General features: G+C 40.3%; 1 protein-coding gene across 1 annotated transcript; it reads right to left on the reverse strand.

Moving 5' to 3' along the window:
* Window positions 1-238: 238 nt before the first annotated feature.
* On the reverse strand, window positions 239-16467 carry LOC117746657 (BMP/retinoic acid-inducible neural-specific protein 3-like). The gene is made up of 7 exons (XM_034555924.1): window positions 16217-16467; window positions 12818-13020; window positions 9860-10068; window positions 6791-6896; window positions 4567-4803; window positions 2460-2682; window positions 239-1373 (listed from the first exon to the last, which is right to left on the reverse strand). The coding sequence occupies exons 1-7, from the start codon at window positions 16465-16467 to the stop codon at window positions 239-241; spliced, it is 2364 nt and encodes a 787-aa protein (XP_034411815.1).
* Between the last annotated feature and the right edge of the window lie 9455 nt (window positions 16468-25922).

Below are 25922 nucleotides of genomic sequence, written 5' to 3' on the forward strand. Positions count from 1 at the left end.
TTGTTGCTTATTAAGTCACAAATGTTTCCTATTATTTTGAAAAATGTTCAGGGGACTTTAATCCATAAAACTGAACTGAAATTATAAAAAAACATCAAATTTAATTGCACATAAGTGTATGTACAACACATCCTTGAACAACATATCACACACTTGACACAAATGGATCCAGCTGACAAAGGATACACGTCTGTCCGTGGCAACGAAATTGTACAAAACATCAAATAGTGGCCATAAACTAACTACACAGTTTGTTGGCCTCGTACTCCTCGTAGTTTGCTTGTCGGGCACTGAAAGCTTGCAGGGCTGTGAGTATCCTGGTCACGTCAGCACTGGACAATTTGAGTCTGTGGCGCAGGAGACAGGCGAACAGATCCATGTGTGGGGCCCCGGGAGGAGATAGGCGGTTAACCCTGTAGCGCAGCTCCACCAGCTGTAGCAGGGCCGAGTCCTGTGATCCCTGAGTGTACGGGTAGTCTATCTGCAGAATCAGGTCCTGGATAGCCTCGGGGTCAAAATGCACGCTGTATCCAAACAGCTGCATGCCATTCACTTTCATGTAGCCAATGTTGTTTGATGGCTCAGTCGCTTCCAGAGGCTCATAGTACACCGTCGTGTTCTTGTTGCCTCCTGTCACTCCTACAGGGTCCCTGATACGACTCCTCAGGTAGAAATGAACCGTCTCAAAAAAACTCTTCCATCTGTTTCCGAGAGTTAAAGTCCAATTATAGCAGTCCAAAGGGATATCCAGCTTGGTTCGCTCCCAGTCAGCGTATTCGTGCTGACCTATAGGCATGGTCCAGCTCTCTGAATGGCTGCCCCCGAAGGGATTTACGAAAAGAGATAACGCCGGCTCCAGTGTGCTGTTTCTGGTGAGGCAAAACTGGAGGGCAAGTCCAAGAAGCATATGAACACGATTGGATTTCACCCGGTTGCTCTTGAGGGTGAGCAGCATCCTTTTCCTCCAGGACGGGTCAAACCAAGTGTTAACACGCACGTCATTGCTCACAAACACACCATGCAGAGCGATGCGGGGGTCGCGCCGCTGAAGCAGGTAGCGCAGCTCCAGATCCTGCAGGTCCCTGTCACTCTCCAAGCCCAGGTAGGGGTCGGTAGGGTCGGGCACGGCGGGCCGGCAGGCTCCCTGGGTGAGGGTGAAGCCAAGGTTACAGCTGGAGCATCGTGTCCTGTTCTCCGTGGAACAGGAGATGCAGCCGGCACCGTCGCCCACAGAGCAGGGAATGAGGCCCTGGCATGGCGGATGGTTGTAGGGGCAGGAACAGCTGCGGTTCTCGTCACTATAAACACCAACCTGGTTGTTCTCACTGCAGTATAAAATGGAGAGGGCGAAGTTCAACCAGAAGTGTAGAGGCCTGAAGAAGAGACGACAGTTGGGTTAAACACAGAGCATCTCATTCATATGTGTTACTTTGAATCTTTGTAATGTTTTTTGTGATAACGCAATGAAGGAAATGTCATTTGGATGTGCATAAAAAGATATTTGGAGTTCCAGAAGCAGAATCAGATCAAAATGAATATTATAATGTATTCCCCTGCTGTGGTGCAGATGGGTAGCAATGACACAACAAACAGATGCACATACGCATAAATACATACTCTTAGTGTCTTGTGACTTTTTTGTTCCAAGTTTATACTACTTTTACTGCAGATACAGCACAATGTTTAATGTTATTAAAATACAATTACAATGTAAAAAAACTAAAATATATTTTCAAAGGGCCACAAAAAAGAGACTTACCCACTGAGCCTAAACCACTATTTTATTCTCTTTTACAAGCAGAAGGGTTGTGAGGAAAATGTGGAAATGGACTGAGGAGGCAGTGCTGCATTTGAGTAGTGAGCTGTCGGATTGTGCCATTTAGTTAATTTCCCTGCCAGAAATAGCCATAGACATAGAGTGTTCATGAGAGAAGAATACATCTGAGTGAAGTTATGACCATCGTGGTCTCCGGTGGGCTGCTGAAATAGATTATTCAGGTGGGGCAGCTGCTGAAACAGCTGCTGTTATAGTAGAAACAATACAGTGATAAATATAAGCAACGTTGTCATGTATTACTGGCCAAAGCAGCTCAGATTCTTGGGCGTGATTCCGTTAAAACAAATGGATTATTATACGAGACATATTAAGATGCTGTATTGATTGTAATGCAGTTTAAACCTGCAGACTGTGAAACGTGTCTGTTTGGCCCAACATGATGCTCTGTGTCTCTCCCCCCTGGTGGAACAGAGGAGCAGCTTTGCTCCTGTCAGCACTTTTCACCTCCTTACACAACTATTTTCCTCAGGTGCCTTCTAATAAGTACCATCCTGCTCTGCTGCTTTCTCCTAGCGCCTATAGCGTATACATCATTTTCATAATTATAAGTTTTGGGGAGCACCTCGGGTTAGCAGGCAGCGGTATAAATAGTCCCCTCTCTTGTTCTCATCTTGCCTCTTACCTCGTCCTCTGCAGGACTATTTTGGGCTGTTTTCGGCACCTCTTGCTGAGGCTGAAGAGCTTGTTAACGGTGCGGCGAGCTTTAGTGAAAAGCTGGTTGCCACTGGTCTCCAGCTGCCTGTAGCGCTGGAGCAGGCTGGCATCCGTCCTCCACATGTGTTCCACGACAGATGTGTTTACAGCGTAATGGGTTGGCAGTTTCTCAACAAAGCTTTGGAACTCCTCTGGTAGGCAAAAAGAACATGAATAAATCAACTCTGCCTGTGGCTACGAGCCTCAGCGTAACAATATCCCTTAAAAAACTAAAAATGTCTACTTCTCATTGTTTTTCCCAGAAAAGCAAACAGAGAAATAACAGCTGCAGCATGCCAAGAAAGCATGTTTTTTGTTATTTGTGTTTTCTTTGGAGGAAGGGAATGCTGATTTCATGAGCATGTCAGACAACAAACTCATATTTCATATTTTGTTTCTGTGAAAGGATACATGCTCACAGCATCGAGCACTCTACGCCTCAGAAATGAAATGAGGGACACTAAAAGCTAAATTGCGGCTTCTGCCTTCAACAATGTGAAAGGAAGGCGCGTTGCCACCGTAACTTACATTACACATGGTGTCAAACATAACACAAAAAGGAAAGTTTCTTGACATTTTCTGATTTATTTTTCATCCATGACACGTCTTATTTTTCAAACATCACTAATAGTATCACCGTACACACTTGGCCTCTATCAGCAGGTTCTTACTCCTGATTTGTGCCGCGAAACACTCTCGTAGAGCTCCGGGTAAATTGTGTGGTTATTATGGTAATTATAGCACTGTCTAGAAATTAGTGCGATAATAAATGTTTTTCAGTAGGTGTTTGATTGCCTGCAGGCTTTGTGTAACAGTTGGTTCATTTATGTGTGGAGACACTTTTTCATGTGCATAGAGCTGAGAGAAATTACCACCGGAGCCGTGAATGAAGAAATACAGCCAGTGTGCTCTGATAAGGGCCTTTCAATCAATGTCCCACAATCAATCACAGAGCTCCACCGGTGTCACTTTCACCAACCATGACGACAAGCTCAGTGGTGCTTTAACTGCATTGACTAGTTCAACAAATTAGAGGAAGAGGTTAACTTATTTGGCATTTATCAAAACCCACCTGTTCAGAACTGCTTTTAATGTGTGATTGTTTGTTTTTGTTTTTGTTTTCTTATCAGGGTCCGAGCGACTCAAAGTCCCTATTTATTTGTTTTATTTGTTTTACCTGTATTTTAGCTATTCTTATTTATTTATTTTTAGCTTTTAGGATGTTTTAATTATGTGAAGTGTCTTTGAGTACTATGAAAAGCGCTATATAAATTAAATGCATTATTATTATTATTATTATTACGATTTCCTAATTTATTTATTTTTTACCTTTTTATTTGAATTGGTCTTTTTTCAACATGAGAGCTTTAAATGATTAACTCTCAGCAAGATTTTTCACAAAAGTCAAACTGTTACTTTTCGTAAATATTACCACGGTAAATATGAAGCTACAGACACCAGTTGTTTATCATAGATTCACATAAAGAAACAGCCCGCACCTCTAAAGCTCACTAATTAACATGCTATATCTCGTTGTGTTTACACAACTTGAGGTGGGTTTATTTGAAGTTATCTGCTGAACTATTTTTACACTTCGTAGAGATTAAACAAACTCTGATCATTACAGTAGGTATGAGAGAGGTGTTAATCTTCTCATAAAGCAAACATTCCTTAAATGTCATTACACTTTTTATGTGATTCTTCACAGCACTCTGAGAGCAGACTTTTTAAAAGATCAGCGTATTTTTATACACAGCAGCCCTGAGCACCTCCAGAGAACCAGAAGCATCATTTGATTTGACACAATGAGTGTCAGGACTCTTGATTTAGCGTCTGGCAGCTGGCAGTTTTTGACAGCCATGAATGCATTTAGAACAAGACTTGTGTTTTCGTTCATGTTAGCTCCTATTTCGAAGTTTAAATGTGCTGAAAAATAACCTGCATCCCAAAGTGCAGCATTCTGAACGCACCATTCGAGCTGACATTTTCAGGTCCCTTTTTTGGTGGGTCTCAGTGAATTAAATTCCCTGACTCACCGGATTTCTCAAACTCCTGGTTTGTCAGCCTCCACGTGTCTCTGATACGCAGCAGGTTGCTTTCCAGAGTCTCCAGGTCAGAGAGAGGACAGTTACACAGAGGGAAGTCCACGCTGCACTCACACCAGCAGTCGCTGCTGTGGCAGACAAACTGGCCCTCGGATTTACAGCCGACATAGTTGAGAGCCGCCTGAATGAAGCGGCTCTGCAAGTAGCCTGGTAGGATGACCTGCAGCCCTGTGGAAGGTTGTTTCAAATAAAATCGTTATAATAACAAAACTTCATTTTTCTTACGAGGGATAATTGTTACCCCTCCAAAAAAAATGTAACACATTTAAGATAGCAGATATACATTGAAATTAGACAATAATACACAGTATGCGAAAAAATATATAAGTACAATTAAAAAAACAATTAAAAATAATGAAAATGGGAGAATTAGTAAGATAGTTATAATAATTAAAATAAATAATGACTGTGACAGAAATAATAAGATTTACATTAATTATAAGCCAAATAAAATAAATAGGTTTATTTTAATGAAGTTTACTGAGCTTGCATCTCTCATAGCTTTTGGTATTCGAGCCAAGTATTAAAATAGGCTGCGATGCTTATTTTCTTGTGCGTATAGTTGTATGTCTTTAAAAACCCAACAGAGGATATGAGAGCTTGTGAATAATTAGGATTCAACACAGTGTCTGGATTGTAGGCCGGTCCAAAGCCATTAAAAGCTTTAAAAACAAGTGTAATAACCTTTAAATATGTTCTAAAAGGCACTGGGAGATAATGGAGTGTCACTGAAACCGGAGTAAAACTCTTCCTTGCAGCACAGTTTAAAATAAGTGGGCATTTTACAAAAGACTCGTCAAAATCTGTTTGAATCAACAGCATGAATAGGTCTATAACGTCATTATTATCAGTAAAGTCCATGAAAAGAACACAAGTCAATATTAATTGATCCTACTAACAAGCATTGTCTGTGCAGCCAAAGCCTGATGCACCTCAACTCCAGAGATCTTTAAAGTGTAACCTGAAGTCTGAGTATAAGGCCACAATAATTTGGTAAGAAATGTAAATATTAACAGTATCATTGATGTGCTTCATTTCAGTGCAGTTATATCATATATTTTATTTCTTAAAAATCACGTTGAAGTGCACTTTACTCTTCAAGCTATTTAAAACACATAAATGAGCCACATCGTTGCAGTAAAAACAGTAAAATGTAGTGTAATTACCATAAAAACACACACACACACACACACACACACACACACACACACACACACACACACAAACAAAAACACAATTTGTTCCTGCTCGAGTACCGTTAGTAAATACCACAGTGCCCAGCTGCTTTAGAAATTTATTTGCGTTTTGTTAAAAAAAAAAAAAAACATATTTGTGACCCGCTTTTATATATCGATGCCTTAAGCAGTAAACAATGGGCTGGGAGCTGAAAGTAAATTGGATTGAATTTTAAAAAAAAGAATAGCACATTGTTGGTTTGGCTGGTTTGATAGCATTTGTAGACAACTAATATAGAATGATGCCAAATGCATCCTTTAAAGCACCTATTCACTTTGCTGAGAGTTAGATTAGATGATCATTGCCACGTACATATCAGTTCAGTAAATATAAGGCTACTGCTGATATCTTATTCATCAAAATCTTCCCAGTTTGACCAAAAGGATGAATATATAAAAGATGCTGTGGCATTATGAAAGGTGCACGAGTTCTCCAAACTAACTTGCTTTCTAAAGTCACACGAGTGCTTTCTGATCCATGGCATCGGTTGTCAGTGCCTTTATAAAACTGTGACATGTGACGGTTACAGAAATGATTCATGTGAAAAGAATAATATAAATAAAAGAAAACGGTGACCTTCGGTTAAATAAAAGGTGCGTGCCTTGGACACAGGCTGATTGTTTCCTGTTTCCTTCCTTTACCAAGAGGTTTCAGAGTCTAAACCGCACCTCGATCGTAGCGATGAAGGATCAGAAAACAGTCAAATGAAACTTCATATGGTCTAATATCCCTATTGGCAGAATGAATTGTTTGCCTTTTAAAAACTGTTGCAAATCATGCTTGAAAAAAACAGCTTTTACATGCTTTGTTGACGTATCCATCCACCTCGACCCTGTGATGTTCTAAGCCTAACAAAAGTTAAATGCTACAAAATGTTATGAGCAGCACGTTTTAATAATTCATTTAAAACAGATGTTACCTTGGAGTTGAATCTTGTTTTCTGGACTGTGAACCAGCACGGAGCTGACTGTGTCCAGATTGTCGTAGTTGCTGCATCCAAGCGGACCCGTTCTGGTTTCTGTCACCTGCACGACATTTTAGAGGATGTGAATCTTCGTTCATCTGTAATTTTTACTCCCCCCGATCTTCTTTGTTTTGGTCAACGGGGTCAATCATTCGTCACTTTGAAATGACCTGTAATTATTGACTCATCTAATTTGTGTAGCTTCAAATAAAGAAGGCTAAAAGAACGTCAACAAATATAATTAAAGGCATTTCATGCCTGTAATGAATTTTGAATGCAATGAGTCACTATAAATATTGAAAAGGTCTTCAATTAGAACGCTTCCGAAGGCAGAATTATTTGCTCTGATCTGAGAGATTCAACTTCCCTCTGACTAAAAACTAAACTACACTTTAAACTGATTCAGCTCTCAAGCTTATTTCTCACAGTAATTCATCTTGATGTTGAACTTCTAAATTCTGATACGCTGAAAAACAAAAAAACATAACTTACTGTGTTTTAGCATACGTTTATGCTCAGGATCCTTCCTATTTCTTCCTGAACCCTCAATACTGTGTAATTGTAATGAATGACCATGCATCGCAGGTGCTGCTTTACAGCCCTCATAAAATGTGTAATTCATCTCCCTCTCTCGTTCTCGTTCTCTGGAACTGATCTTCAATCTGCCTTAACTCCACACACACTGCAAAGTGGCAAATGAATGGAAGTAAGCCTGGCTGGAAATTAATGGAATAATATTTCTAATCCATCAAGCTGATGCATAACTGTGGGAACATGTTCTCAGTTTGGGGGGGCAGCTTGTCTTCATCAGTGGCTACTCACTTTAGCATCTATGTTTGCCCCTCAGGCTGATTAATGTGTACACTCTAATGGCCACTTCAGATGATAAAATGGATGATTGGTGTTTTATAGTACAGGATGCAGCGCTGCTGCCAGTCTCTCCTCTTCAAAGCTTCATACTGGGGGGGCTGTGAGACCTTGTATTTTGAAATATTGTTTTCCACTGCCTTAAAACAGTCAATTAGTCTGTAATGGGTAAAGCAAAGACACGTTTGACCATCTTCCAACAAAAAAGTTAAAACAATTCATTCATCAGAGTGTGATGCAAATCAAATCCACCCAGTTCCTTCGGCACACATTTAAGTAGACGATAAACTGCCCGCCGGAAGAGAGGAAAAGATTTGCTGCACCCCTGCAGCTACAACAGGTGCATTTGCTGGAGTCAGGGCAATTCTGTAAATAAGCATGTATTCTTAATCCTACCTAATTAAAAAAGTTATGGAAGCAAGTTCCCTGAGAGGGAATTAAAGTGTGTTGATGCATGTTATCTGCAAGTGTCATAAACTTAAACTGCTCTACATACATTGTGTGACTGAACCAGTTAGTGGTGGAAAGTTGCAAAATACTGAACTTAAGTACAATTTTTGAAGTACTTGTATTTAACTTTATCTTCTTTCCTCTGTCAGAGAGAATAGTTAAATGTTAGCTTGATTACATTTGTTTTAATAATAATAATAATAATAATAATAATACATTTTATTTAGGTAGCGCTTTTTAAGAAACCCAATGAAACTTTACCAAGGAGATGAAATAGAGAAACATATTAAACAACATACATCGGAAGAATGCACAAATAAACACTTTTAACACATACATTTTTTCATTTTCTTTTTAAAGATAAAATTACGAGTTACTTTTTATAATACGATTTTCACATACAATCCATACGATCTGTTTGTAAAATATAAATCACTTGAGCTCCACCTCAACCAATTACCAGGTCAATGCATCGACCAAACAGATTCAATAATAAGACTTGAGTCATGTGCAGTCGTGCCAAAACGAAAGGTAAACTCTCCATGCAGTCTGGCCATGTAGCAGCGACCGAGTGGTACAGCAGCGTTTGCACTGTTCGTACCGTTACCCGGTAACGGCAAACTGTTAACCCCCCACTGCGTCTATGGGCATCGTAGATGAACTCAGCTGTGTTATCATTAGCGGCCCTTACCAACCGGGGGCCGGTTAGGAGTAGTGAGTGAGTTGTCAGCAGTCAGTAAATGGCATTATACAACAGGCAATAAAAGGTATTTTGAGAAAGTGTGAGTCATTGCAAGAGGCATGCAGCCTTCACTGACCATATGATGCATTCTGCTGCAGCAGTATGTGACATTAGGCGTGGACAGACATTCCTTCCTGACGCATAACCTCTCAACACGCTGACCCCAGATAGAGATAATAAAATGGCATTGTCAGGGGATCAGACTGCATGAGGAGTTCATTTGATACTCTAAAGAGTAACGCAACGCCACACTGACAAATTGGGTTTCACTTCCCTCTCTTGTTGAAATTTCGAGTCCGTCGTACCTTTAACCAGACCCAGCAGTGACGTCACCGAGTGCCGACACACCGTAGAGGACACTTCTACATCACTTCATCAAGATAAGAAGTCAAACCGCAAAGGTCGGCAAAAAGTCAGATTTTAGCAGGTTGTGCTTTGTACATTCTTACAACAGCCCTGTATTTCGTCGGTGCATGCTATGCTAATAATAATAAATCTGATTTATATAGCGCTCTTTAAGATACTCAAAGACACTTCACACCGTAGACACAGCTACGGGGAGCAATGCAGGATTAAGTGTCTTGCTCAAGGACACATTGACTAGGGCGGGGATTGAACTGCCAACCCGCTGATTAAAAGGCGGACATGCTAACCACTGACCCATAGCCTCCCCCCATGTTGACTCATACTGGGTCCATTAATGATGTGTGTATGCATTTATTTATTGATCAAGACTGGGATAATATTGCTCCCCCTGACGACTGAATAAATAATTTAAACATGTTTAATGATTGAACCCAAAACCAAGCCAGTCCACCTCGATGCTTTATCTCTTGCTGTGTAAATGCTGGCGGCTAAAAATCCCCAAGCCAGCCAAACTACACAGCTGCCTTTAGGCAGTGAATGCCTGCACACTGTTTTTATCTACAAACATCATTTTAGAGTGTTACTTGACTTCCACATACCCGAATGGCGGTGGATGCAATCTGAAGGTGGTGCAGCCTGCGCAGGGTGCTCTCTCTGTCGGTGAAGTAGGAGGCAGCCAGCTGGTGCAGGGCCTCCAGGGTCACCGTCCCCGTAGTGTTTGAGTTCCTGTTGCTGCCATCGGCGCCCACAGGCGAAGACTCCTGCCTGAGCTTCCTTTTGTCCACAAATATTGTCAAAGACTCCTCGCCTGGTAATAGTCGGGCAGAGGGAAGGAGAGCTTCATTAGCTCTGACAGAGCAGCGCTAATCACCTTTCATTAGTATCTTTTCAGATGCGACGGAGAAGCGCAGTCGTGATTAAGTGCTGTGGTAGAACTGATAGTTTGGATGATTGGAGGAAAAAGTACAGGCAAGGTCTCTGCATCTGCGCTTATCCAAGATCATTAATCAACATACCCTAATTGTTCTAATTATCTTAACTACAGTATTAAAAATGACATAAAAATACAACAGCTATCAGGTCTTCTCAGGGAGACAAGTACATTCAATACTTTAAAATCTGTAACAGACTCAATATGTCTGTTCACACCAACATTATTTTTTAGGTAAGCTGTTGCGGGGACCAAATGTATAAAAACAATACGTACAAACACACAACAGACACACAGTTTTAAATAGCTTCGTTTTAAGGTGGATGTGAAATACAAGGTGAGAATTATTTAGGTTGTTTCACTGATTGTGTTATTGATGAATGTTTCTATTTATATCTGAGTCATTATTTCACTGGTAATGATCTTTCAATTTTATCCTGAATTGTGAAGCACTTTGAAAAGTCAGTTTCAATTGATTGAGGTGGTTTACAGGTCCATTTGTTGAACTCGCACAACAAGATAGCCGTGCGTAATGAATGTGAGTAATGACAGCGGCTGTTGGAGAACTTCACCGATGTGTCACCATTGGTGAACTGCACTGCTTCTCTGCCATCCTTCTCATTGACAGGCCTAATGAGTGTTGGAGCTATCGATAGATGTTTTAGGGCTTTTCCACATCCAGTTATGGCCAACTGTGGGACTGGAAAAGAGGTATATATATATATATATACCCAATTCCAGAATGATTGACATCTGTAAAAAAAAAAAAGATCTGGCTTTATAAATCAGATGAAAAGAAGGCTTATGCACATTTGTGTCTTTGTGAGTACACACAGTTTGAGTGTGATGCATCTGGCCCCAGGACTTTTGTGATAAATTATGTTGTTGCTGACATTTCTACTCAAACAGCCTCATCTACCGCACTTCTATTGCAGTCGCTGATTTCCCCACATTTCTCGATATAACTTTTAGTGTGTGTGCCCCGGAGAAATTCAATGACATTGCTACATTCAGCTGTGAGTTATTACATTTCATTGCAGGTAAAAGCAATAGCACAATGTGTCCACACTGAGTATGACCTATATAGCTAACATTAATAAGCCCAATTACTTTGTCTAAAACGCTGCTTTACCAGGAAAATACAGCCAATGTCTCTGCACAAATAATGTTGAGTGCAGTTTGAATGACTGTGTCCACGCTGGGTGCTCTTTAGCAAACCCAAACAGCAGTAAATCCTCTCTTAACTCTAACGGCATTTCAAGACCTTTTTTGTCGAAACAAGTATTATTGGCCCTCCTTCCAAACTGGTCCCTCGCCACACTTACAGAGCATCCCTCCATACCAGGTGGTTTTGTTAATGCCCACTTCCAGACATGTGCCGGTCAAATGAGGACAAGCACCTAAAAACCTAAGAACCTTAACGATCTTACTGATCCCAATGATCCCAGTTTGACCACAATAATAAACATTGAAGTCAAAATTGCATGCATGGAAAAATCATGGTCATAGGAATTAAACAATGTTGACTTTTGGACAGTGGACAGAACAGTGCTCATTGTGTCCTGTTTCCTTTAAACAATGTTTATTTTTAAACATTTTTCCTACACCAAAAGGTTTTGGAGCCTAAACTACAATCAAACCTTGATCATAACAGCGACAGATCTGAAAATATTCACACGAAAAGCCATTCTGATCCAATGCCTCTATCAGCAGAGTGACATTGTGGAGGTCTGATAGGAAGAGCGGTCTCCGATGTCCAAGTTAAATACAAAACCCCCCAAAACATAAATTGACTGTTTTGCTTGCAGTCGACGTCTCCTTCAATTGGATCAAGTTTCACATACAACCTCAGCTACGTCAGTCCTAGTCTGACTGTCTTGTATCAGGAACTGTTCCAGGTGAAGTTTCCCTCTGTTATTAAACATTCCTGTGTTGTATTTCGATCTGCTGAGTCCACTCTCAGTGGAGGCGATTGTATCTGTCTCTTTTTTAGGATGGATTTCTGCCTGAGAGATTTTTGAATTCTGGTATGAAATGTTTAAACTATGAAATAATTGATTTGTCTTGAGTTCAGGCTGTATGTTTACTGTTCTGAGGTTTGGCCAGTTAGTATTAGTGGGAATAACACAAAAGTGCATCGAACATCAAAATAATCCTAGGTTTTAAGGTTCATCGCCAGTAGCTGTTTTTGACTAAATTTGCATTTGAAAGCTCTTTCAAATATGTGTTTTGTTTATTTTTTACAGCAGACACTTTTCAAACTCAACCTTCTATTGATAAAGTATAATTTATTATCGCAATGTGTTAGAGAAAGAAAAGATAAGCCAATTTAATTCAAATGATAGTGTTGTACAAAAGTGTTGAAACTCCATATTGGGGAAATATCCTATTTTCACAGCCAAACAAAAATATTAAATCTGCCTTTCACTGCCTTCTCCAAATTATTTCTTGCACACTAAACCATAGCGGTTTTGATTTTTTTGTGAGCCAAAAGACACTGATCCAGAAAAATTATCATATGCTTTGTTGTTTAGAAAGCAACAGACATTAAAATGGGTGCCCCGTGTGCTGAGAAAACAAAATGACATCGGAATCAGGCTTTGAAGCTCTGCGTACTCCACTGTACCTCCCAGAGTGGCAGAGAGGAGGAGGTGGGTGCCATATTTCTTGATTAGACTCTGTGTAATCGTCTGGAGGGTTGGCCGCCTCCCCAGCTGGCGGATGGTGTGCGTGAAGTCGGGGTCAAGGGGCAGAGCCAGGCCACCGCTGCCACCTAAACCATCCCTCTTCTCCACCGCCAGGCTGTTGACCTTCCATCGACCAAACTCCCTGGAGACACAACAACACACACAAATGCACAGAGACATTTGCTCACTTCGTTTTGGGCCTTTAGTGGTGACCTCTGTTTAACAAGCTGTGTAGAAAGGAAAGGTTAAGGTTAATATGTGTTACATACTTTCAGACGCTATAGATAGTACTGTACAGTACTGACCCATACTTCATTATCACACGATGACACTGCGATCTATCCTCTTGGGAGCTCTGATACTATTCCTCTAATGTATAAGACAACTTTGACTACCTCCATGTATTTTCTTTTGTGGTTTCAGTATTTTTACTTGCAGTTGTTCCCATGGCAATCACATAGAGTTCATAAGTGCAATTTGAATGGAATGCTATTTAACCCCATGATTAAAATTGATTGTTGATGTTGTTGTTTTGACGTTTTTTTGTATATCAGTGGGTTCAGTCAAGTTTGCCTTCATCCTCCTATACCACTCGGAGCAGAAGCTCAACATTCCAACCATTCTTCCAGCACTTTTACCTTTCCACTTGCTAACAAGTTTTGTTGCACTCTTAATCGTATAGTCATATCTGTCGCTGCTATTGAGAAGAGAGGTCATGTCCCTGATACTTTGTCAGAAAGGTTGGTGGTTTTATAGCTACCTGGAGGGGGTTTTACATTCGTCAGTTAAAACCTTCTTTGGGCTCAGAACAGTACCTTTCTACCAGGATGCAGTATTCCACTATTTAGAGAGGTTTAGAAACAACAATGTTGGGAAATGAAACTGTTGTGTTTTTTTGTTGTGTGCTTATAATCAGTTGTTGATTTTCAAAAGAATTCCCTGAAATACACTTATTAGCTTTCTTGCAGAGAGTTAAATGAGTAGATTGAGCACAATGATCTAACTAGACAGCAAATGAGCGCATTTTTCCAAAATGTCAAACAGTTTTTCCAATTTTATCTTTCATCTATTTCATCTTTTTCAAATGAGCTGAGCTTCTCCACAATATGTCCATGTTGGTTGGGAATCGTTATATGTCAGTGTAGTCTGAACAAGCTTGTCACAGCTTTAAATAACAACTGCACAAATAAAACAAAACTTATTGACATGCAGCGCCGCAACTCCCACAGCAACTGAAAGACGTAAAACCAAATTAAAGTCACACATTATCAGCAGCCATCATTTGTTATCTTGTGCCCTTTGGACACGAGTCTCGCTGAACGCGAGCTATTCACAAACCGTCTGGGAGATACGGCTGCTACTCTCTCGTTTCCTCCCTCCCTCCGTTGCATCAGTTAATGTCTACCTCTCCCACCGTAATGCCTGCTGCTCTGTGTACCTCCCTCTCCTTCTGGGAGGCAATCAAATCACTGCCAAAAGAAAAATTATCGGCATAGAAATAATTGGGGAACCGGGACAGTGTGGAGTGTGTCATTACAGCCAATCATCATAACGAGGAGACAGGCTGAGGGTCTGTCCCTGGTGGACAGATGGGCGTTGTGGTTCCATCCCAAAGGTTTCCCACCAGCATGCACAGAGGGGCAAACAGAGAGGTGGATGCTGAAGGAATGTACTCAGTGATCTAAATGGATGCTCACTGTATGTACTGTAAGCAATCAATAGGGATGAAAGCAAGTCCTTGGAGGGAAAACACTGTAAAAGGCGCAGTGAGGAGCACATCGACAGTTTATATGCTGATGCATGACTGACAGCTGCTCTGGTTCAGTTATTACAGAGGTCAGCGGGGCAAAATAGTAGTTAAGAGCACATAGAATAATACTGGACATCTGTAACTCTGTAGGGAATGGAAAATAAGTTATCCACATTTCTAAGAATAAATGCATTTTGTGTTTCCACAACGTATTCTTTGCAAGACATTATAGTCCAGAAAAGGCAAATGAACTAGAAACTGGTTGACTCTCCTGTCAGTTATCACCTTACTGGAGCAAAAGGTGGGGCTCATTTTTGGATTCTTCCTCTAAATCCTGAATCCTTAATCTTTAAAACAGACCGTGGGTTAGAAATGTGAGCAGGCAGTTTACGGGTTGCAGGATCGACCGCTTCAGCGTAAAAGACCCTCGAGCGGTGAGACGCCAGCCACCAGATGGTGGCCTGCTGTTGACAGTCCGAGCTGTCTGCTCCTTTGTCAATGATTTTCAAAAACGTTTTGGAAAAGAAGAAGCCTCAAGTCAGGGGGGCCATTGGGACATTTGTGCAGCAGGTCTATAGAAAAAAACTGCAGCTGTCACTAAAAGATAAACACCACAGCCCAAAAGATTCGTGAGAGGAGATAGTGGACCAGTTGATTCATGTGCCTACAGTATGCAGACCGTGAAGTATTATTTCAGAAAAAGAAACTTGGACATTGAGGCATTGATAAATACTAAGTAAAATGAAAACTGCCTTAATAAACACAAGTATACAGACTTTACGAGGAGGTCTTCTTTTCAGCATTACAAACCTCTAAATATATAGACCCTATTTAGCTTTACCTGTAACATATCAACATACCTTTGACCAAATCCTAAACACAAACATACAAATGTATAAGAATACAACTAATTCCAATCCCTTGCATTGCATTTGCATAATATCTGCATGTGAACGCATTTATCAACATGTTGGCCATATATATATATATATATATATATATATATATATATATATATATATAATAGTTGTAACAAAGCAAGAATATAGGTATATCAATTTATGAGAAATGTTAGACAAAGGCAGCAGTGAAGTGCAGCTCAGGGACACTGCAAGAAGTCACTGAAAGGATGTAAGTGTCCACACACAGTCAGGGGATTAACTCCTGCTGTCGTCAAATGTCAAACCCTGAAGCAAAACCCAAGAAAGAAAGAAACGACTGTCTGGTGCTATTCACATGGCCGATTAGCTTTTAATGTGAATATTTAAAGGCAGAAGCAAAGGGCACACGTTGCACCGCTATACTAGTTCTTTAGATTTGCTCATTAGATTTGCTCATCAGCTTGCAACTAATTCGGTGCAGGTGTGATACCTGTGAGGGAGATCCTGAGAGTGTGCATGTTTTTATTCGAAACACACTCAGCAGCTGCTTTACCTGATTAGTTCCCCTCTGGCTCAAAGTGCTCATCAGTGAAATTATCCAGTGGCACGTGTGGTGAAATGAAAACCCTCACAGCCCAAACCTGGAACTCCTGAAAGAAACATACCGTAAAAAAACATCCACCTCCAGAGCTCTCCATCAGTCTCACCTGTAGATCTTGTATCTGGTGCTGAAGCCCTGCTGGTACCTCTCTGCAGCCTCCGTGAACTCCAGGGCCTGGTGGAAGGGCCCTTTATCCGACAGCAGCCAGCCCAGGGAGCCGGGGCCGCCGTCGCCTTGTCCGGCGGTGGACGCGACCCCACCGGCCCCGGAGGTCCAGCAACAGCAGAGCCAGAGGCCGAATGTCGCCCCCACCCATAGCAGAGACAGCCGCTTATGACTGATTCTCTGACAGCCCATGCTTCACCCAGCGACACCTCATTCTCTCCGGACTGGGAAGAGGGCAGACAGTTTCATTTTCGGGATGAAAAGGTAGTGCGTCTAGCAGATTTGGAGGGTTGAATTTGGACATTTCCTTTTTTCTTTTTTTTTAACCGAGTATTTGAGAGTTATAAGTGCATGATCAAATGTTTTTATTATACTGAAAATACACGTACCTGATTGCGTAACAGAGCTCAAGTGATGCTCTCAAGAATAAGTCAACTCTATAATGTGAGAGCTGAAAAAAAAAAAAAAAAAAAAAAAACTTCTCCGGTTCAGTGATTCGGACAAATTCATTAATTCGTAATGAGTCCTTTTCTTTCAAGCGCTACTCCAACTTGATTCCTGCTCTCGCTCAACTTTATTTCGGGAGACGATGCTCCTGCATCGGCGGATCAGCCGCTCCTCCTCGGTGAGAAGTTGCAGCAGCGCAGGCACGAACGGAGAGGAGTTCACGGGGATGTCCGCGCGGTCAGGGATATTTCCAGAGGTTGAATGCAAAAGGTAGATTTCTCCATCCTGAGCGGAATCAATGCACCTATATGATCATTAAAGTTGCCGTTATGCATCTAAAGTCACGCTAAAGGCTGCGTGTGCGCTGTTATTCCCCTCCTTCGCGGAGTGAGCTGGCGGATGAATGAGCGACCGCTTCAGCACAGAGAGCTTTTTCTTCCCGTTTTTTTTTTTCTTTTTTTTTTTTACGAGTGAGAAAGCAAGAGGGCGAGCAAGTGCATCGTAATGAGGGTGAAATATACAGTCTGAGTGTATTCAAGTTTTGAGGACAGCAGGATGATGGTGGTGCATCAGGGCTTATATATTCACCTTCACCTTCACACAATTCATCCTCATTATTTGCTTTCACAGCATGTTCCTCTCTCTGTGATCATGGCACATTAAAAGCGTTAAAAGGAGCTTGATAATAGGCAAATTATCTCCCAGTGTTGCTTTCCCCGTTTTATTTTCCTGAGCCACAGCTCCAGAGCCTGCAGCTCGCATGACTAAATGGCTCACGCCAACCCATGGTGACATGCACATTGTTGGAATTACCAGTGAGAATAATTACAGGCCATTATCAGGGAACTTTTTTCTTGGGTGATGGGAGTTCAGGAGTGCATCTTCATTTTTGCCACCTCCAAGCATCGTCATTTGCATAAAACTGTTTCCCTGTCTAAAAGGACGCTTACAACTATATTTATGCAAAAAGAAACATTTGACCTGTAACTTGCAAATAAAAAACTTTGAACACTCAACACATTTTAGTATGAATTCACATTACACATGGTATTTCTCAGGCAGTGATGGGCGACACAGGTGTACGAACAGATGCTGATGTAGATTACTTTTTTTCCCCTTCCTTGCAGCAACATCACAACTACTTGACGTGGAGTCGACAAATCTTTCAGTCATGTGAAAGCCGAATGCCGTCAGAGGAAATGTAGCTCTGCGTGTTTGGGGAAGGAGGTCGACAGGTACATCAGATGAATCTCTAATTAGGCTCCTGTATCTGCTCTTTGGGGACTACAACAATGAAAAAAAGCTCAATTCTAGAGCCAGGATTTCTTTGACGTTCAGGCAATTATACTTTATGTTTGCCAGGAGAGTCCTTTGTCTTGCTCTTTTAAGCCAGCATGTCATTATGCTTGTCATTCACACTGAAAACCTGATTGACAAAGGCCTCCCTGTGTTAAATGGGCTGCAAGGAGAGTGTCTGTTATCCCTGATGAGGTTGAATCAATAGCCGGCTTCCATTGATTCCCATTTGCTGTAATTTTATTTGGCAAATGCCCCTCAGGATGCCAGGGGACATTTTTTCTTTTCTCTTTGTAGCTCAAATTAAGACAGTCAGTTCAATAACATCTTCAAAGCCTAAATAGCTGTAATCATTGTCGATGCTGCTGACCGTCTCAATCAACTGAGACACTTTGAAATCTAAAGCACAGGGACGTAATGCGCCAACAGTAATGCGCCAACAGGAGGATCTGCCTCCCTGGGTATAGCTCTTGGTTTTTGGGACATCTGTAATAATAGAGAAGCCTGCATTTGCTTGTGCAACAAAAGGAACGCATTAAATATTCCAACTTGTAATTTGTGTGGAGAAAGGATATAGAGAAATGGAGGAGGCTAAATGAGCTTTTCCCTCTGGGCTGCAGACTGTTATAGTCTCTTGAAATCTAGGTCTTTGTTGTCTGTGTGTGCTGTAATTGAAAAGTTCCAGCCCCCTTTCTCTCTTCCCTCTTTTGCTTTCCACTCGCCCTCCCAGTCCCCCAGCCTGACACCCTTACTTTCCTTCCACCACCCAAACCAGTCTTTCCTTTTTCTTTCAACATCTTTGCTTCTTCTGTCTATTTGAATTCTCTGTCATCTCTCGTTTGACTCATTCCCTCCCTCCTCCCTCCTCCCTCCTCCCTCCTCCCTCCTCGGCCGCCTGCTGAGCTTCAGGACGAATGTAGCCCATTTTGATCATTTGCGCCACAACCATCCCGCTGAATCAACCTCTTCCAGCAGATGAGGAAAGGGCAGAGGAAGTATTGTCCAGGAAGATGACGCGAGACGGCTTGACATTGCAGTGGTGTCAATATGGCTGAACACAAATGCCTCGAGCCTGGAAACACAAAATGTGCCAAAGCAATCAAGAGTCAAGAATGACATTGTGATTTATCCCACACTAGGAAGTCAGATGAAAAGAGGTGCAGGTGCACCTTGTGACATGAAGGCTTTGGCATGAAACAGGACTGTGTGTTTGTCTGTGACTACCGTGCACGTGAAGCTTGGCATCGACTCTGTTAGAATGACATGAGAATTACTAATTTTTCTCGAGAGCTCTGGCATCTCTCAAATAGGTCCGTGCACGCGTGTTTCTGTTTCAACTGATAACACGCTGTAGCTTCCCCATGACTACAAATGTGTCGTTACTGAGTAATTACTTCTCGTGCACCTCGTATTGTGAAAGTGTGAGTTGTAGTTGATGAGCACAGTGTGAAACGGATCACGGGCACACTATGTGCACCGCGTGCCCATTGTTCTTTGAAAGTGTCTCCAAAAACGGGATGTAACTTGGCAGGTGGTGAATGTGAAAGTGCAAAATGAAATTAAACATATGATGACGAGGTCTCGGCTTTGCTAATTCAATCTAAGCCTGCAGTGAAGACAGCGATTGGACAGAAACCTCTCTGGTGTGAGTAATTGGACAAGCATTGCATGAAAAGATGTTTGGAAAACGAAATAGCAAATGCCCTCACACTTTCATGTGAGCACTAAGGGGGCCGAGGCGCATTAGCAAATCGTTTCAGCACATTAAACATGATCTCAACGCTGAGATTTATTAAAATGAACAAATTCATGTTTGAGTAGCTTTTTTCTACACTCGTGTTTTTTTTTTTAGGGGACCAAATAGTGTCAGCCCTGCTATTGCTGTCACTGTAAGTTGGGGGAGCAAACAACAAAGGAAAAAGTGCAGATGGATGTGAAAAGAAAAATGTTGTTATTTCCCGAACATGTTCGGGGCCTACCTGGTTGAGTGCCCCGCAACTCTCTTGGTTATTCAGGTCAGGGAACACACACGTCCGAAGCTTTGTCAAAGCTTTCGCTTCTGTGGCCCAGCTGCTATTTTTGCTCCTTCCCTGTACATGCCCTTTCATTCTTGAGTCACTCTGGAGCGTTGGAGGGCTGACCTAGAATACTGAAAGCCTGTCACACAACAGGACGGGAACATCAGTGCACAGAAAAGGTAACTAAACAATAATGCTACTGCTTTTCTATCCATTAAATAGCCCGATGATAGCAGCGCTTATGAATGCACTGGTCGATGATTGGTGCCTTTGAATGATTTTTTGAGTGCTAGTGTTCAATGTCTTGCTCATAAGGACTCTAATCAAGTAGCGGCACTTCTCATAAACCCTTAATAGGATTTTTCCTCTAATGTATCTAGAGTAATGTGGTAACATATATAATCTGCATATGCAAATCATTTGACTTCAGAGGCAACATGTTTATTTACACACTGCTGTTACTGCTGCATACACTGGAGTCTCTCTTTCATTCTGTGGTTGGGGCACAGAATCCATATAAAAGACTTAATGTGTTAATTAATGAGCATTAGAAGTGCTGTGGTTGGTTGGCTATATACATTTGGATAGAGCCATGTTCTAGCTGTTTCCCACGGTTCCCCCAATATTTAGCATACAGACATACGCTATAAATCTATTAAAGTAGAGTGGAATCGTTCTTTTAATCTAACGTTTTTCTAATCTAACTATCAACCGCAAACTGAATTTCCCAAATGTCAAACTATTGCTGTGACATCCTTTTATTATCTCTTCTTTTTGCATGTTGGTTTATCTTCTTTTTTTTTGGAGGATTATGAATTATTCATGCATGGGGGCAACCTTTTTCTAAAGTAAGAGCTTTAAATGACTGAAAAACCTTCAACTTACAATTCACTCATGCAAGTTACAGTAAGTTACTTTACACTGAAATCAATAGTGTAATACTGTAAGAGCATTAGGTTTAGCAGGAAAACAAATATTTGAGCTTTTTACTTTACCATTGCGTAATGTTTCTCCCACTGGGAGGTCCATGCAGTCAACAGCGTTTTTCTTCTGTTCCTTAAAGCTCTTTTAATGTGGTCATTATTGGGAAATTGGTTGGTTATTTGACTGCGTTAAAAGAATAATGAAAAGTTCTCTAAAAGCCATTAAATGTTTCATTATATAACTCAAACTGTCTTTTAAGTAATTTGCACATTTTTTAAAAAGAAAAATCAATTACATTACATTTTATTTATACAGCCCAATATCACTTATCACAAACTTGCCTCGGGGGATTTACAATGTATGACTCTTCCCTCTCAGAAACATTGGAAAATGTCACAGTGTCACGTTTAGTTGAAGGTACACACAATACAGACAGATCATAATGAGACACTTATTAACATATTGCATTATGTTGCTGAAATGGAACTAGTTTCAAAGAATAAATCACAGCTCTTTTCTCATTTGAAGTCAAGTAGTCACAATGACCTTAGACTCATGTTCAGGTCTCCTTTACAAAATACATTCTGCACTTGTAATTTTCAGTTTTGACTTGCAAAGGAAAAACATAACTATTCATCTTTTTCAGGGTCAAGGATGGTTAAGTTTATTATATGCCAAATATATTCACTTTGTTCACATTTACTGTATTTCAGATTTTTTATTTGCTGTTATATTGAAACATTTTTTTAAAACTTGTTTAATGGTCGACTGAAAGATATCTACGTAACTGATTTATTTTGGCCATTGACCTTTTTAAGTCAATATATGAACACTTCCCACTTAACTCACACACCTTATCAGCTGTGTTTCTGCCACATAGCCTCTCAATCTCTAAGACTACCATTATCTGTCATATAGTCTTTACCAGATCATGATTTTGTGCAATAATTGACAGTGAAACTATTGATGGTGCAATAATTCAAAGTGTGTAATATAAGTGTGTATTTCTCATAAACAGTGTATATATTTACACAAAAGTGTGTGTTTCTCTTCCTTCCGCTGCTTCTTTAATAGCCTTTTTTTTCTCATATTAAAGTTGAACTTTATTGCACAGTATGCTGTTTTTCTTATTAACCTGTATCCTTTCTTCCTAAAATAATTAAGCCATGATGATCATGTGTGCCTCTTATCAAAGCAACTGTTAATGTACCTCGATATTAAAGCTCTGCACTGCATTACGACATCGACTTAGTCTTGAAAAAACAAAAGCACATGCAGATCACTGAGGTGGATTATCAATCTCAAACAAGTTACCGCTCTGCGAGTTTTATGGCAACGTGAAAAGAGTCAGGAATCAGGTGGCTGGCTGGAAGAGGTACACACTGTAGAGTTGTAATGTTTTTTTTATAAATACTTGCACATGTAAATATAGGAAAGTCCATATTTTAAATTAATACATAAGAAAGATATGATAATCAATAAGGGATATTATGAAGAATATTATGAAGAATGTGTTAGGGAAACATGGGAGGAAAGTCACTTTATAAGTATGTTTCTGTATAAGTGTAATCACTGAATAAGTATTATTCTAACTGTATGCTGATTGTTTTATGTTTTATGGTTATCATAACTATAAAGATGACTCAGGTATGAATGGAATGTATTGATCCAAGGAGGCGTGGTCAAAGTAGTGGTCTCCCTAAGAGACTGGAAGATAGGCATTTATTTTGAAGGAGCCCATCTTACTGTTTAGGGCCGAAAGGGAAGAGATAAGGGAAGTAGCATTGTGGTTTATTGCTTAGAGAAGTCTGCCTCCTTGTAGTGATAGGCAAATAGCATGCTGTGTAGTTGAGGTATATGCATGCATACCTGATACTAACCAATAGAGAAGCTTTATGCTCAGTGTATGGATTGTACTTAACCTTTCGGAACTCTGTAAGGCATTTGTCCTCTCACGTGAAGGCGGTAGACAGTTAACTATTTTAACAGATTTTTATTCATATAAATCGTTATTATAGAATGTGGACCCAACGACACGTGAGCGCGCCCGGCTGGGACAGAAATATATGCTTATGATCCTTATTCTTTTATTAAATACTTTATATTATAAATTACTGGTCTCAGGACATACAACACCTACCACAACACTTTGATTTGTAAATAAGCTAAAACATGCAAAAACACATGTAACTGTTACGCTAGCTCCTTGTCAATATTGGAGTCAATCAAACTGTGCTGGATCTTTTTTTTCTCACTTTGAATAATTCAAAATCATTACTTTTCTTAGCTGCAACTGTGAAAAACTAATGAACTTTCACAAAGCATGCTGGGCCGCTCTATTGATTGACACAGTTGACCTCAGAATCAGTCTGGAGCTCGCCGGGTGTTTGAGCCAAACAGCTGGTCGCTCAGAGACACAAAGAGAGCCACCGAGGATTATTTGATGGACTATTCCATTCAATATGGAGGAACAAAGTCGTCATTTGATTATTATAAAAGATGAATGTTATGAGTGCTCTATCAGACAGCCCTGCATGCTCCTCATGCATCATAATTGCTCATAATGTATTTTGCTGAGCTTTAGCACAGGAAAAGCTTTTTGTGAATCTGTAATGATTTCTGAGTCCGTGGAAAGAAAACATCATGAGCATTTTTTTTTCCAGCTGGTGCCATTTGAATAAATCACATTATATCTAATCCAAACAATTGCTTATATATACTGCTTATATAAAGCTGTGCACACACTCAGCCTGTGGCACCTTTTCCAAATAAACCTGTTATCTGGCTCACCCGAGCACCTCCAAACATTTTCTACAGACTCTACAGGTGTCAGTTTGCTGAAACAAAGAGTGACCTTCAGCTCTCATTATTTTACATCGTGGAAGTAATTTGCTCCAGACCTTTGGTTGCCAAAAACTCTTCTGCAGAAGACATCTACTGGCTCACTACACCAAAAGAATATATAATGATGTATTCTAGCGGCGAGGTCTGTGTATCCTCTGGTCAGAAGAAACCGATACACATGTGTTGTCCTATCGTGGTTTCATAACGTCCTCATGTGATTTTACGGATGTCGTGATGATTTGTTGGCATTGTCAAGTGGCTCTCAGCATTACAATTTGAAACATCTCAGCAACTATTGAATGGTCTGTCAACAAATTTCATATATACATTCATGGTCTCCAAAAGAGAAACCTAAGGACCCTTGATGTTTCCAATAGTGACACCATGAGGTCCACACTTGTGATTTTCAGAGAAATATCTCGACAACTACTTGCTGGATTGTCACAACGTTTGGGACAAACAATTATGTCCCCTTTAGGTTGAATTGTATGAAGTGCAAAACTTAAATTAACACGTTGTGCTTTAAGAGAGTTACAAAACTAATTACAGTATCAGGCCCTGTACTTTTTGCTTACTGCTAAATAGCTCATTTAAGTATGCTAGCATGTTTATTTATGTTTAGTATGTTGGATATAGGATATACTATGAGAACATATTTTGAGTATTTTCTCTTATTACTTTTATAGTGGAATAACAGTTGTCTATATTTTAGAAAAAGCTGTTTAATATATTGTTATATATAATATTTAATATTGCAATATTATATTTAATATGTGTGCCTCAGAGTAGCTCTGTAAATGATAGGGTTCAGTGATTATGACTAATATGATGGAATATTGTTTATACATGCATTTCCACAGTAGGATAGATGTCTATGAAGCACGTATATTATTATGACAGTAAAAATGTTTTATTAAAGACACACTGGCTCATATCAATCGTGAAAATCGTGAATACTTTAATACAATCCTTTAATTAAAAAGCACTCAAACAAAAGTCCATCTGGAAATCATAAGCCCTTGAAGGTACCTTGTAGCCTACTTTGACAAAAGACCACTAAAGCATTTTAGTCAATGATGAACAATGTCGGCTCAGGATGAACTTGCTATTAAAGAGGCTTTTGTACCCTGAGAGCCGCCAGCTGCAAACATGCGTACCCTGCTGATATTGAATAGTCTTTGTGATCCCTTTATTGAATGTATTCTTTAAACAGCAGCCTTGTATTGTTGTTATTTTATTTTTCTGTAACTATTGCATATTCACCCAGCATTTGTCAGGATTGTGCGCTGCGGGAAATGCTATCTAAGGTGTCCAGCCCCTTGGAGAGCGCTGCGGTGTGCAGTCCTGATCGTAGTATTGCTGTCACAATGCAGTGAGCATAAATGGATAACGCCCAAAAGATGCACTTTTGCAGTTTCATCGAGTGCTGTAAATTTACTGAAATTCTGTGGTATTTTCATCTTATGTCACATTAATTATGGGATTCTATCCCGTCTCGATACACCCAACGTCTCTGCTAATCCCCAATTTCTATCCCAAACCAATAAGTGTGTTTGCTTAACCCTAACCAAGTTGTTTCCAGTAAACACAGAAGTTTATTTTGAAAAGACATGTATGCATGTAACCTGCTACAATTGACACGTGCAAAACGAACAATTAAAACCTCAATCCATTTTTCTATCGTAGATGGTTAGATGGCCAAGCCGCCTTGTTTTGTTTCCGCTTAACAAACTCTACTTCTTTTACTGTTAACTGGCAGATTACAGACATGTGTAGCCTACAGCGACAAATGCTGACCAAACTACGCTGTAGCCGAGGTCCTCCACTCCAAACCAGTTGATGGAAACGCATTTTATTGGCATTTCTCTTTTTTTGCGCCATTTCTAAATATTCAGATAAAACTTGCCTATTGTTTAAATCAGTGGTTGTCAAATGTACCCCTGGGGGTACGGGAAAGCAATGACACTCATTTTTTAAATGAGCATCCATTCAAAAATCCTTGATAAAACTTGATAAATATTCAATAAAATATAAGTGTAAGTTCAGAAACTGAATTTTATATTCAGCAGGCTATTTAACTTCATTATCCTAAAAATCCAGAGTCTCCCCCATACCAGG

The sequence above is a fragment of the Cyclopterus lumpus genome, chromosome 17 (assembly GCF_009769545.1).
Source record: "Cyclopterus lumpus isolate fCycLum1 chromosome 17, fCycLum1.pri, whole genome shotgun sequence".
Taxonomy (NCBI): Eukaryota; Metazoa; Chordata; class Actinopteri; order Perciformes; family Cyclopteridae; genus Cyclopterus; species Cyclopterus lumpus.